At 41.0% G+C, this 15,064-nt stretch overlaps 2 protein-coding genes across 16 annotated transcripts in view; one reads left to right on the top strand and one right to left on the bottom strand.

Annotated features, from left to right (window-relative positions):
• Nucleotides 1-9,279, bottom strand: part of kif13a (kinesin family member 13A) — a 331,165-nt gene extending 321,886 nt beyond the window's left edge. For 3 of the 8 annotated variants that reach the window (XM_043719131.2, XM_043719127.2, XM_043719129.2), the window contains exons 1-2: nucleotides 8,295-9,270; nucleotides 8,023-8,119 (exon numbers count right to left, since the gene is read on the bottom strand). In XM_043719131.2, coding sequence (XP_043575066.2) covers nucleotides 8,023-8,119; nucleotides 8,295-8,349 — 152 coding nt within the window. In that variant the 5' untranslated portion in view covers nucleotides 8,350-9,270. Of the gene's footprint in view, nucleotides 1-8,022; nucleotides 8,120-8,294 lie in introns of all 8 variants that reach the window. The other 5 variants (XM_043719126.2, XM_043719128.2, XM_043719132.2 and 2 more) reach the window with 4 other exon arrangements.
• Nucleotides 8,647-15,064, top strand: part of LOC148141147 (uncharacterized) — a 153,302-nt gene continuing 146,884 nt past the window's right edge. For 4 of the 8 annotated variants that reach the window (XM_087978624.1, XM_087978625.1, XM_087978626.1 and 1 more), the window contains exons 1-3: nucleotides 8,781-8,875; nucleotides 9,826-9,971; nucleotides 13,633-13,792. In XM_087978624.1, the coding sequence (XP_087834750.1) occupies nucleotides 9,936-9,971; nucleotides 13,633-13,792 (196 nt within the window). In that variant the 5' untranslated portion in view covers nucleotides 8,781-8,875; nucleotides 9,826-9,935. Of the gene's footprint in view, nucleotides 8,876-9,825; nucleotides 9,972-13,632; nucleotides 13,793-15,064 lie in introns of all 8 variants that reach the window. The other 4 variants (XR_015752887.1, XR_015752888.1, XM_087978623.1 and 1 more) reach the window with 2 other exon arrangements.

The raw sequence follows: 15,064 nt of genomic DNA, 5'->3' as shown, positions 1-15,064 counted from the left end.
AAGTCCAGACAAAAGGCAGCAATTTCTGAAAGATCATCCAAGGACTCATCCATGCCATAAACAGAAACTATACATCATAACAGAACTGTGCACTGGACAGGTGGAATAAGTCATTGATGCTCAACACAAAAAGGCATCTCTGCAGCATCTGAAGAGGAAATCATTAGGTGTTGAGGGCCCCTTAAGCAGGAGGCACAGTTGTGCTTGATGTCCCAGAAAAACTCTTCACAGTATGTTTGGGAGGGATAAAATGACAACAATGGCACCACAACACCGACACTAAATTTCACCAGTTGTCCGGATGATATTTGAACCCATTCCCATTTAAAACAACATCATTCAGAGCTTCTGGCTTACTAGTCCATTGACATTGGTCCTAAACCACCATCTCCCCCTTTTGAACTACTGCACCTGGAGTTCCCAAATAGTCTCCCAACCAAGTACTAACCATACCAAAGTCTGATAAGCTTCCAAGACAAGATTGGGCATTCTCAGACTAGTACTGCCTTGAGCAATGTACTTCTATTGCTAAGAGACTTGGTATCCAAAGGACACAGTTTAAAATAATCTGTAAAAAGAAACATCTATCAGCCTGTAAAGGGTTTTTCTTTTGAGAAGATGGAGTGAGGCACAGTCATGGAGTCAGAGTCATACAGCATGGAAAGAGACCTTTCGGTCCAACCAGTCCATGCCAAACATAATCCCAAACAAAACTAGTTCTATCTGCTTGCTCCTGGCCCATATCTCTCCAAACCTTTCACAATCATGCTTCTACCCAAATGTCTTTTAAATGTTGTAATTGTACCTGCATCCAGCACTTTCTCAGGAAGTTCATTCCACATGTGAACCACCCTCTAAAAAATTTGCCTCGTGTCTTTTTTTAAAAATCGCTCTCCTCTCACCTTAAAAATGTGCCCCCTAATCTTGAAATCCCCCATCCTAGGGAGAAGAAAGCTACCATTATCTCTATCCATCTCTCTCAACATTTTATGAATTGCTATTAGATTGCATCATCGTGATTGGGAAATCACAGCCTGAAGAAAGCTGGAAGCATACTCAAAAGTAATTTTTAAATTTCTAGGGTATACAAAATTAATTTGCAGAGCTACAGAGTAAAAGCAGGGCAGTTTGTCTAGAAGAAAGATCTTTCAAACAGCTGGTGAAGGAACAGTGTTAAGTGGCCCACTTCTTAGCTATCGATTTTCTGTTTCTTGAAGTAGGGCATAACCTGTTCAGCAATGTCATATGGTCAAAAGCTACTACATGGGAAACTTAACGAGGGTGCTATTGAAATGAACAATGTATCAGTTCAATTTACACTGGAGATGCAAAAAAAAAAGGCACCAACTACCCATGTGAAATATTCTACCTTTGTGAACATGTCTTAGTTACGAACTTACCAATCAGGAGAGGATGTTTACCCTTTGCATGTAGAAGTGCGTCAGTTGGTTTGAAAGAAATTTTTGTTGCTTACATATGCATATAGTTTTTTGCTAATTTAAATACTGGGGCATCTAAAGAAATCAGATGCCACCACTTTCTATGAGTGTGGTGGCTGAATAATTATTCATCTTCTACTAAATTTAGGATATTGATGACTTCTTCTGGTGCCACCTGAGTCTAAACACCCCATAACATGACTGCAATATATAACAAATGAGATAGTGAGAAAATTAAGGAGCCACTGAAAACCAAAATAGTAGCCTTCTGTTATGATCGCAATAGGAAGAGTCAAAGCAAAATCAAGCTCATCATAAATGTGAAAGAATAATTTTATAATCATAAAGATAGTTAATTTGCCTGACTCATCAGTTTTCTTAAATAAACAAAAAAATTATAACAAACTCGTCCTTTAGCATGTGGCAAAACAGAATTATTTACAAACATGTAAACTCAAACTGTATCCCCTTTATACCCAAAACAAGTACATGTTCATCCACAAATAGGTTGTACAAGAAAGATAGCTTTGCAGAGATATTGTGGGTGGAAAATATGGGCAAAAAGTACAAAAGCCTGTAGGTCAAGAATCCAAACCACAAACAGATAAAACAAAGTGACAGTTGACAGTTCACAGTTCTATTGGTTTTTGCTGTTGATGTTTTTGAAAACAACATTAATCCTCAGTTTGGTTGCTGGTCAGTTGGATTTTGCTTCTATTTAGAGTCTTTTAGTGCCAGTTTTCTTCTACTCTCCCAAAGCCAAGAGTCAGAGACATGTCTTGGTTGCATGCTTTTGCAGACCTGAGTGCCAGTGCTCCTTTCACTCAATTCTGCGATGAACTATTGCTCATAATACATCCAAAGGCTGTTGATTAGCAGGATTTTTTCCAACCAGAAAGCACCTAGTGTCAGCTAGTCTCAAAATTATTAAATTCAGCTACTCCAAAATTTACAAATGCATGCAACCAATGAGCGAACATTACAGTTCTACTTTTGCTTCAAGTTGCAAAAGTCATTTTTCTCTGCAACATAAGTGCAAACTTCCATTTTCCTGTTTACATTTCAAATAAAACATTTGTAGTCCTTACACTACATGAAAAAACTCAAACTCTCAAGAGGAGCCACTGGAAGAAAACTGTTCTGCGGAGACTACTTAGCACGCACGTTGTAAGTTGTCACGAGTACTGCGCAGTGAACATCCCAACTTCACACCTTACAGGTGTACGTAAAGACAATTCATTAAGGTTGCTGAAGATGGTCGGACATAAGAAACCCAACTACCTATCTCTGTAGATAGTATTATTTATGACTCCAACCATTAGAGTTTGCTCCCCTATTTTCCACCGACTTCAAGTTTTTGCTGAGAATCCTTGATGCCATCCTTGGCCAAATGTTGTTTTGCTGTCAATGACAATCAGTGCATTCTCACCTCTGGAAGCCAGTCTTTTTGCCACATTTAGAGCAAGGTTGGTATGAGGCCAACAGCTGTAGGGTCCTGACAAAATCCAGAGATTTGGATGAGTATTCAAGTAGATTTACAGAATTTTACGTGAGTTCAAGTTTAAGGATGGTCAAGATAAAAAGGTCAAAAGAAGATATGACTAGTCAAATCTAGAGGTATCAAAAGGTGTAAAAGGAGCTTCAGCGAGAACATGAAATAAACAATTAAGCTAAATATATTCCTATGGGAGATACAGGAAGTCTCCGAGATTCCAAGAATCAGAGTCTGGCAGTTTATCTCATGGTCAAACAAGATACGAAGTTTACCAAGGGTAGGTTCAGACCTACCCTTAGCTAAGATTGAAATGAAGTTATTCATTGATATGGTATAATTACTGTGGTCCAAATACAATGGCTTTGATCTTCCCAATATTTACGAATAGGATTTCTGCTCAATGATAATGGACATCGGACAAAGTGTGACAAATCAGAAGTCATGTCATGGTCAGGAGAGATGTTGGTGAGAAAGGAATGGGTTTAGTGTACATGCATGGAACTTGACATGTTTGGTGAAACACTGAGAAAAATATACATAGTCCGAACTTGAATGTTGAATGGAACCGATGATAACACATTCTCACATTTCTTAGTGCCCAGTCACTGTCCAAAGTGTGACAGAAATCTCAAGGTCTCTAGGTCATCAAATGTAACAATCTACTACACAATGCACTCATCATAACCTCCTGTGAAGTCAAAACAAATACAGTTGGGTACTGAGCTGTGGAATTTACATGATGTGAAGAAAGGATGTTCCATGGACAAAAAAATTATTTTTTTTTTAAATTGTGCTAAGGTATGCTCCAATATTTTCTCTTGCAAACAAATTATTTCACAGCACAACATTTAGAAGATTGGCAGAGTTCCAAGTCCTAAACTGGTAACTGGCCTTCCTTAACACAATATTTTCTTAGTGTTTTAATAACTAATGAATAACCTATCAAAAAATGTTTCTTCATTAACTGTGGTCATTTCTAGGTTTGAACATTAGATTATCATGTTTCATTCACTCACTGGATTAAGCAAAGTGGATAGGATCTCTGATTAATGCTACTACTTTTAATGTTCCATAAGGATACGCATTATACATTCCTGGATATCCTTTTCTTCGCCCCCAGTCAACCTGTTCAGAAGAGTTATTATACACCCCTGGAACAGGTGGGACTTGAACTGAGCCTCCTGGCTCAATGGTAGGGATACAGATTAATAACTGCCTTACACAAACTTGTTACAAGCACTTCTGAATCCACAAAGATAAACTCAGTAACTTCTACTGACAATGTTTGTGGCTAGTAAATTGGTAGCAAGGTATGTGCTCATCTTTATGAAGTGAGCATATTATAAAAAGGAGGGCCAGGGAAAAGATGACCATTTTTATTCCATACAGTTGGTTTAAGTGGCCATTTTAAGTGGCAAGTACAAAGATAATACATGTTGATGGGAAATCAAACATTTGCATGATACTGAGATCTTGCAAAAGATCAAGCAAACAACTAAAGCCCACGAAAAATAGAGAGTCAAACTTTAAATCATTGGCTTCAAAAATGTAACCAAATCTTTGCATTAGTGCTAATACTAAATATCACACAAGTATCAGTGCTTGAATCGCTAGAACTTCTAATGAACATAAGTGACCCAAATGCCAAAACTATGAATTAGTTGAATTTGGAGATGACAAAGTGACAGAAATTCAAAATCCACTTAATAACTTGCAGAAGTACTAGAATTCACATACACATTAGGCAGACATGATTAAATTTAACACCAAAATGCAATGCACAAAGTGCCTACAGGATATATAAAGGTGGAAACAGGTATAATTAAATCTAATTTAAAAAGGGACTTATATAAAAAAGGTACAGGAGCTAATAGCAGACATATTTGCAATGGCCAGACAATGGGCAAAATGGTAAAATAATTTAAAACACAAAAAGCAATGACTGAGATTTACACTCTTATTGCATTCTGTGCAGATCAATGTTCCCCTTTGAACATTTGTATGAGAAACAGTGTAAATGCAACCAAGCAGGATCCAAATGTAATAGGATAAGTATGGAAAGAGATTACAGAAATTCAAATTATTAGACTCTAAAGGGTGAGCCAACTAAATTACATAACTATCTACAACAAATGTAAAAGCTTATAATAAATCTCACCCTGAATCAATAAAAACAGAAAACGCTGGAAATTTAGAGCACTACGTAAAAGAAAATAACACAAGTTTAGTAGTTGTTTTAAAAAATTCTCAAGGTCAGGTTCGTAGGAGAGTAGTCTGACACAGGACAAACGACCAAGAGGCGAGTCTGCTAGAATATGAGCATTTTATTCCCCGCAGCGTCGCCACAACCAGGTCTCATACTTACAACGGGTCTGGCTTATACTCACTCTACATGTTACCGGAACTGGGAGCCGTCAGTTCTCGTAGAGCGGTTGCCAACAACCCACGCTCGGCGGTTAAACGTAACCCCGGAGCAGACTCCCGGGTCTGGCTTATACTCACTCTACATGTTACCGGAACTGGGAGCTGTCAGTTCTCGTAGAGCGGTTGCCAACAACCCACGCTCGGCGGTTAAACGTAACCCCGGAGCAGACTCACCGAACTGGAGACTTTTCCAGCTGATATACTCTTTTCCAGATATAAACATTCATGTGAACAGCAGAGCAAGGCTAAAAAACACATTCCATTCTGGTTACATACAGATAAGAAGATTCACACGGGGAGGTGTGTAATAAGATTCACACGGGACTAAGCAACACCTCCATTCCGGTTAGATTCACACATGTATTGGGACATAATTTTAACCCTTTCACCACATTCCACTGCTTGGCCCAATACATGTGTTACATTATGATTCACACATGTATTGGGACATAATTTTACACCACAGTAGTTCAGAGTTAGGGAGATGGGAGAAGAGACAGAAGCAAAGCACAAAACACAATATGAGAGAATGTAAGTGAGCATTAATGAAAAAGTCAACATGGAACTGATATTAGGAAAACATTCCTTGTTCCAGAGTACATGATTAATAATCCATTAATCAATACAAGAGATCCAAAAATTGTGTTATACACAAAAGAAATGACTGCCACAGCGAAAGCATTAAGATACCAAATGGATTGAGTTGCTGTTGCTTCTACTGCCCGTGAGCTTACTGCAAAGAAATTCAAGAATCAAAACAATAAGCTAGAGTAGGCACATAAACTACTCCACCATTCTGTGGGTGCCCATCTACTACTGAGCCATGACCTTGTCTGCTATTCAAAGTGTCTTTGGAATTCAATTTCATTTCTATCCATTGTGTACTACCTCAAAAACGTAAACAGGACACAACATACCACATCAGTGCCATTGGGCCCAACCATGGGGGGGGGGGGGGGGGGTTAGAAAGAAAGCAGGAATTGTTTGATCTACAATGCTGCAAATAGAATACAAAAAGCAATTTCTTTGACTACAACTCAATTCCAATTATGAATGATATGCAGCTGAAATGTAAATGCTACACATGGATTCCGCAGTGCGTTAAAGACGATTAGATATAAATGGTGATAATTTTCCATCAATGTGAATTTGAAATGTAAAAACATGGAAGTATAGCGAGTACTGCAAATAGTTAAAGCAGCGAGTGACGCGGGTTAGACACAAACATTAGACTTTCACAGTCGAGTTGGTACACAAGATTCTCAGTCCAAATCCTCAATTAAAGCCACGCAGTATGTGATCTCCCGTATATTGTAAATAACTCCAAGTACAGATGCTCAGATTGCAAGAGTCAAATGCATTCTACATGTTGCAAACACGCCTGCAATGCGAGAGCCCTTTCGATCGAAAACTATGTAACAACTCGGATTAAAACCATTCCGACTGAGTGTTCATTTAGCAGCCAAATAACGCCCGAACACTCAATCATGCACAAAGAACTTGGTTCGCTCAAAAGAAATCAAGTAAATCAGGGTAGCACGAAATCGCCGCGAAAAGCGATCAGTAAACTGGAAGCAGAAAACCACACCTGCTTTTCAAACAGTTATATCTCAGTGACTGGGATTCGTTTGATCGGAGGAAAGGTTGCGCTGCGGTTGGTTGGAGGTTAGTTCCGCATCTTCCCCGTACAGGCCAATTGAAAAGTGACTCAATTTGGTGGTTTACATAAATCAATAACTAATCTTTACCCTCCAAAAAAGAAATACCGATTCTGAAAACAGACCAGCCAAAGTTGCGACTAAAAGGGGCAACGCTACACCAACAGTTTACAGCAAATCTGACACAGGAGTGGGTAAACAGGGAATTTTACAAATGCCTTTCGTATAGGGAGAGGCTACAGAGCCGATCCAGCTGCACGGCGGTCTGTACTGTCACCTGAATTTCCAAAAATTGAATACTATTGTCTTTCAATAGTCAAAGCACAACCCGAACCGCATATTTATATTTTTGTATTTGCTATAATCTAATGTCCACTTTAAAACTTAAATGAGGCTTCGGTCCCAGTCACCATTCATTCTCTACAATCGTTTGTTTAACAGCAATGCCACATCTCGTGAAATCTTTGCAGCGTCTCACTAAAGTCTCTTCTCCCAGCCCCCAATCTTCCATTCCTCTTCCAAAATAAATTCCAACGCAACAGACCATAGAAATTGGGTGCGTGCCAACATTATCTTTCCTTCTTTTAACAAGAAGATGGGAAACCATCGAAACAAGTGTGATATATTTGTTACGACTGCCTTTTGAACAAATTTTAATTTAAACTTGTTTATGAAATTCCGATTGTCCGACTCGGACTCTAATCTCAGCACCGTACCAAGTGGAAGTCGCTGCTGGCGCCGTTTGTAGTCTGATCGTCAGAGACACTCTCCCCTCCTCCCTCCCTTTTTTTTAATGCGAACAGCAGATTTTTGTTGTGCAGAGTTTCCAATTTTAAACCATGCTCAGGGCGTTAATTCTCATGGCGGCATAATGAAAGAGAAATCGGGGGAAATAAACTATTTGCATTGAGGTTTTTGTTTCCTCTGGGGACTGGGGGGGGGGGGGGGGATAAGGAGGAAGGTTGCGGTGGGAATAGACTGTCGCTGGCAAAGCCGTGGCTATTACCTGTTGTCTGCCTTGGACGTGTTTGGACAAGGCGGTGGATGAAGGACAGTCTGATTTTCTTCCATCTCCACCACGCACTTGGTATTGAGCTCCAGCTCTGTGTGGAACATCAGTCACAATGTTACCAAACAGCTCACAACTCCCGTGTATCCATCTCCCCAACTATTAACAATGTTACTTCAACAATAACAAAGGACAAGAGTGCGGGCCATTTCTTAAAACATTCCCGGGAGCCGCGTCGCTTCTTGAACTTGATTTTAATTCCTCCTTACCTCGTCGGTTCATTGGCCGGACCCTCACTGCAACTTTCACCTTAGAACCCGACATTTTCGGACTTTTATTCCTCTTTCCCTCCCCGTCGGTCCTATAAACTTATTCCTTTGGTTGCTCCCGCTGTTGCAAATCTTTCTTACGTTCTTCGTGCGCACGTGTTGCAGAAAGCCACGGGTCCATTACTCGACAGAAATTAGAACAGCGGAATTCACGTTTCTTTCTCTTTTATTTCAGCCAAAGATGTTCCACTCCTCTCCCTTCACCAGCACCTCCACCGCCGCCATGTTACAAGCGTAACGCTCAATCAGACAAGTCAGGGCCCCGCGGAGATTCCCGAAACCTCCACTCGCTCAGCCACTGAGCTCGGCTCAGCTCAGCTCGGCTCCGCTCCCGCCGACCTTCAGGCTGCTGCACGGAAACACCCGAGGATAAGGCACTCGTTTTCTGAGAGGGGAAAAAAATACACAGGCAACAGGTCCGCACGGAAATGCCCGAATGGCCTCAGGTCAGACACAATGAGGGTTGATAGAAACCCAACCCTGACCCAAAGATTGCTGCCACAGCCCACTGGCAAGACAAGGTTTGTTTTTTCGCATTTATTTTCAAATGTGATTATATCATCCGTGTAAACACCGGTCTCTTGCATAGCACTGCGAGTAATTTTAATTTGAATAGAACTGTTCTAGAAGTTGATGCAAGGCATGTTAAGTCCAGAGGGGAATACAGGGAAGGGGGGGTTTCATTCAGAACCAAACAAGACTCCACACCCGAATGCTTGCTGTATTCATCATCTGCTCAAGGTCCGGTCCTGGGATCATCTCTTCGCGCCTTCCAGTCTTGAGCTTTTTTGTTTTCAGTTATTGTTAGGAATCTCAGTTTTCAGTTTCCACAAGCAATATGGTGAGATGAGAACGAGTTTGTCGCGCGTGTACTTCAAAGAAATTGCACTCAGGGTGCACCTCTTTATGCCCCTAAAATTTCTAGCTCTTCCACCATCATCACTGAAACTTAATTTGTTTTACCATTGACCGTGACGCGTAACCTTGTTTTATGTGTGTAGTCCGGAGTGATATTGTGCACATGCCAACTGTCACTTCTTTGGTCCAATTGGAAGAGTCCTGTTGAGTAAACACTGAGGTCTTTTGCATTACAAGAGATATGCACAGTTCACGAGTTTGACTCACATTTCTATTGAAACTTATGCATATGCAGCCCCAGATGTGTCTCCTACCAACCCCTTTAGTCCGCCCATGTCCGAATTACATTTTTCCACTGCACTCAACCAAATATTAGCCTGTTTATATAACATCTCCATACAAGTCTTTTACCCTCATGTTATTGTTGTTATGGATTTATTTATACATTGTGTTTACCATTATCCATAGATAATCTGGACATTTCACTATCTTCCTTGAATCTGTACTCTTCAGAATTGCAAGAATGGTAGAATGTGTTGACTAGGACTGTCTCTGTGGTCAGAGGTCTGTCGGTTCCCCACTGTTCCTAAATTTGTTATTTGCTTCATTCCAGTAAATACTCATTGGATAGCTCATCTGTCCCAAGAATTGTCCAGACTACATTCAGATTGCCCCTTGTATAGAATTTCCACCAGAATATTCGACATTCACATTCCTATATCCATGGTTTCCACTAGTGCCAGAGTTTCAGCAAATAAGGTACTTTAAACTATCCTTTTTATTTTCTTAGCTCCCCTGACTCATGAGCAACACTTGTTATTTTTCCATACTAGAGTATCCATCTGGAAGACTGGCATATGAAACACTAAAGGTGACTAACTTCATATCTTCTGAATCACCCAAGTCTGGAAGCCTGAGTGCACATTTCTCTAAATTAATTTTTTTCAATGTGGCATTCACTCTATGAACCTTCGACTGTATGATGTTTTAACATGGCACTATATTCCAATGGATCACAACTAGCATTGGGTTTAGTCATATTCATAGAGATGTGCAGCATGAAACAGACATTTCAGTTTGACTCGTCCATGGCGACCAGATATCCCAACCCAATCTAGTCCCACCTGCCAGGACCTTACCCATTTCTCTCCAAAACCATCTTATTCATATACCCATCCCAATACCTTTTAAATGTTGCAATTGTACTAGCCTCCACTACTTCCTCTGGCAGCTCATTCCATACAAATACCACTGTCTATGTGAAAACGTTGCCCCTTAATTCTCTTTTATATCTTTCCCCTCTCACCCTAAATCTATGCCCTCTAGTTCTGGACTCCCTCACCCCAGGGAAGAGACTTTGTCTATTTATCCTATCCATGCCTCTTATGATTTTGTAAACCTCTATAAGGTCACCCCTCAGCCTCCAAAGCTCCAGGGAAAACAGCCCCAGCCTGTTCAGCCTCCAATGCTCCAGGGAAAACAGCCCTAGCATACTCAACCTCTCCCTTTGGCTCAAATCCTCCAACCTGGCAACATCCTTGTAAATCCTTTCTGAACCCTTTCATGTAGTCTGAGTATAGAACCAGTTTAAGTGCCCAATCAAACTCCTTAACATGTTTATTTCTATGTTGGATATAAGATCCTCTCTACGATGACCTGGTTCTATTTATTGGTATGAAGGGTCGCACGGTGGCTTTGTGGTTAGCACACTTGCCTCACAGTGCCAGGGACCCGAGTTCGATTCCACCCTCGGGTGACTGCCAGTTTGGAGTTTGCACATTCTCCTCGTGTCTGTGTGGGTTTCCTCCCACAATCTAAAGATATGCAGGTCAGGTCAATTGGCTGTGCTAAATTGCCCATAGTGTTAGGTGCATTAGTCAGGGGTAAATATAGGGAAGAGGAATGGGTCTGGGTGGGTTACTCTTCGGAAGGTCAGTGTGAACTTGTTGAGCCAAATGGCCTGTTTCCATACTGTAGGGAATCTAATCGAAAGTGATATGTTCTAAATATGATTGTTGATCTCAGGTCATTCTTGACCTAATCTGCTTGATATTTAATTCTATATATCTAAAGGCCTGAAATCTGCTCCCAACAGACAAATACTTTTTTTAATGTTATCTATCACACATTACTTGAATTCTGCAAAACTGCCCCACCGAAAATCATCAACATGCATCATAAAGATGTTTGCTTTTTTTTTTAAGTGAAACAAGTAAAATAGTGCTGAATCTACTTTTAACTGAATAGACTTTCAGCAGGATGGCCCTAACTGAGAAATATCATCGATGAAGCATGCAACCCAATTCCACAGTTTCTTCTCCAAATTGACAGCCTTCATTGCTGGCACCAAAGAGAATTCCTTTTGAATTTTTTCCTCTCGTGAAAATGTTATCAATCAATTTGCATTTCACAGAATTTCATGTTAGGAGAGCTAACAAAATCTTCATATTTACTTCTGTGGGGGAGTCAACTCTAATATTTTGATCACCAACTCTCTTTTCAAAACTCAGGGCCACTTGACTGTCTTCAATCTTTTCTTTATTACTGTCAAGAAGCACTGCTATGATACATATCCATCTGTGTGATAAAGTTGGCTGTCCCCTTCCTAGCACCTCAGTGCATACACCAACTTCTTTCAAGCCTTCCAACTCTTTCACTCAATGACCTTTATCAACTTTTCTAATTTGTTAGTAGACACTAAAACTTGTCAGTCATAAGAACTTGTACTTCTCATGGCATTTCTAGCCTGTACCATCTTTGCGCATGTCAATTTACATCCACTACTTAGCCTCCTATCTCATTCTGTCGAACAACTACAATATCTCACCTTCCTTTGGTCAGAAATTCTTTTTGCAGTCCATGATCTTTTCTTAGTAATGCTTTCACATTCAGGTCCACTTTCAGAACTTCCACTACATTTGCCAAGCTACAGACTGCACCTTCTCTCCCTCATCCTGCATATTTAGCTAATGTTTGTATTTGCTGGTGGCTTTTCCTGCCATCCCTAGAATGGTGGCATCTCTCCAATCACTGGTCTGCTCTGGTATATATGTAGCTTTAGTGCTGACTTTCAGTTCCAGCCTGTGGAGATCAATAGCCTTTTCCTAAGCATGAATACTGATTTTTCCATTTCAGCCAGCCTTTCATCTGCAATATTCTGCTCATGTTTATCCAAGATGTGTGCATTACTTGGATCGCTCATTTCACTTTATTACTTGTTGCATTTCTACAAATGTATGGTCAGTGCCAGTTAACCTCAAATAATGCACCTTAGCAATTCAATGCTCTAAAATGACTGTTTTTCCATCATTACCCAAAACCTTGCCAGAACCACTTTTCTGCTCTTTTCTTTTATAATGTACCATGTCGCATGTGGAGCACAGAGTACAGAGAGGAAGTTTAAGAAAGCAATTAGCAAAGCAAAGAGGGTACATTAAGAAACACTAGAAGGTAAGATTAGAGAGAATTCCAAAATATTCTGTAAGTACACCAAGGAGAAAAGAATAACCAGGGGAAGAATATGGCCCATTGGGGACTATTGGAAAAAAGAAATAGATATGAAAACATCTGGAAAGAGGGAGGCTGAATTACATGGATTTAGCGCTGAAGAAACACTGGGTTGAATCTTACTGGAAATTGACTAAGTGTAATTTTTGGTGAGTTTCATGGAGAGTTTCTCTCCATGAGGCCTAGTGGTTTTTCTTGGACTATTGTCCCGCTTCACCTCATTAACTAATAACCATGTCCCTATGACATCCCACTTGTCAAGTTCTCCCACTCACATGAGGCAGAAGTACATGCCACTGTCATGACTTCCTGGGATTATTGACATCAGCACCGTATCTAAAAGGCAATTGTGCATGCATCAACTCCCGGTAGTCAGGACCTGCCTGCATATTTTCAGTAACTTGCCCTGAACACGTCAAATAAATGGAAAGTGGTTCTATGCTTTATGGACAGGAACCTGGAGGTTCTGGTGAATGAGGAGTGCAGGGAAGGGTGGTCTCCTCTCCCGGGACAGTAGAGGAGTCTACAACATCAAGTGGCCTTGTCTGTCTGTTCTGAAGTTATCACTCGGATCAGTGTGGCCTTCCATGATCCGGAAAAGTGCTCAGCAGTGTAGGAAAAAGATCGAAGATGTTCTCCTCTCCATTAACTATCTTCTCTCTGCTACCTCTACAATTACACACACTTCTAACGAAGGATCATAGTCTATCTCTCTCACTATTGCAGGCAACACCTTTCTTCACTCACTCACTCTGACCCAAACCAACACCCTCAGATTACTAACCTTGCGTGGCGTCTGCACTGTCTACTCACTGGTTCAGACATCTCACCATCTTTTTCCCTTCTGCACCAACACCAACAACTGTGCCAGTCACTTTCATTTCATTCAGTCCCTTGCTTTATCTTTTTCCAGGAGAAATCAATCCATAATAGGGCAGAGAAGGCCAAGACGGGAGATGAGCTGTGTGACATTCGACTCCTCACCGCCTTCGGAGAGAGGATACTTGCCCTTTCAGTTGAAGACCAGGACTACTGCTGTGGAGATTCTGAGGCTTCCGTGTCCCAGAAACCAAGTAAGACTTATCCATTGTTGTGCTACTCTCCCATTATTTTCACTATGATTGTATTTTTAACTTGCCCAAACATCTCCCCTTTCTTCGCAACCCATTCTCTGTTTTGACTCCTGCAAGTATCATTGGGATAAGCATAGTGTCGGCAGTCAGGAAACAATGCCTCAGATCGCTGGCACTTGGAAGACTATCTGTTCAAGCCCTGCAAGGACAGGTTCCCTTAAAAACTAACAATCAAATGCACAACCAGACACTGGAAACTAGGATGGTTTATCTGGGGCGGAGGACCAACTGGAACAAAGGTTTCAGCACGACACCAACAGTATTGCCACCATGCTGTCTCTGGCTTTTGAACATCTGGCTGCCTCCATGTATAGGTTGGTGGCTGCGAGAGAAAGCCTGGTCCAGCAGTCCCAGACTCTGCAGGAGATCCAAACAGATCCATGCTCCATTTCTCCACTCAGTGGTCCTCAACACCAATAACAAGGCAACAGGAATTTTAGGGACTTTGATCTCACTCCATGTATCCCTTCCTGTCAGGAAAGTTGAGGAAAGTGAATGAGCTCCTGAGCAGGACACACGCAGCATACCTCGGGCCTCAATCCACAAATACCCATGGGGCTACCTGACCAAAATCAATGGCTAACAGGCTCCACTGTAGGGAAGGATTACTCCATCTTAGCTGTGGACCCTGGAACTAAGGTGTAGAGGAGGGGGAGGGAAAAGGGAGCTTTTGGAGGACACATCAATAGCACAAGAGCCACTTAATTGTAAAAGCATTATCACATTTATAAATAAATATTCACTTTTTAAGATCAGCTTTGTAAGTGAATGTATGTCCAGCTGCAATTACAAGATTGAAGCTATTGGGCCTAGACGTCCTTAGCACTATATGTTTTATGGTTCAATGTATAGTGTGCAGCTGCTACACCACATAAAAGTATGGGAACTTGGGAGATACTTGCTACTTTGCTATTGAGGGTGAATGTTTACAGACTATAAAATGTTGCTTGTGCATCACAGCCATTACTGAGACTGATTCCTGAGTCTGCTAGATGTGATCTTTGTGCTTTGGGTCAGGATTTATAATCCACACAGTTGCTGACACCTAAGGTTCACATAGCATGAAGTGCTAGCCTGTGTCTTTCATCTGTACTGTATGAGTGTCTGTGTAACGCTATTGCTGTTTGAAGGGCCCACATTGGTTGAAAATGAAGGCTGTTCCCTCACAGAACGCAATACATAGATGACCACATTGTGTGGTGTTGTAGCCAA

The sequence above is a fragment of the Chiloscyllium plagiosum genome, unplaced genomic scaffold (assembly GCF_037043375.1).
Source record: "Chiloscyllium plagiosum isolate Xiang-an unplaced genomic scaffold, Cpla_swu_hap1 HiC_scaffold_34, whole genome shotgun sequence".
Lineage (NCBI taxonomy): Eukaryota > Metazoa > Chordata > Chondrichthyes > Orectolobiformes > Hemiscylliidae > Chiloscyllium > Chiloscyllium plagiosum.
This window is presented reverse-complemented; position numbering and strand designations above follow the sequence as displayed.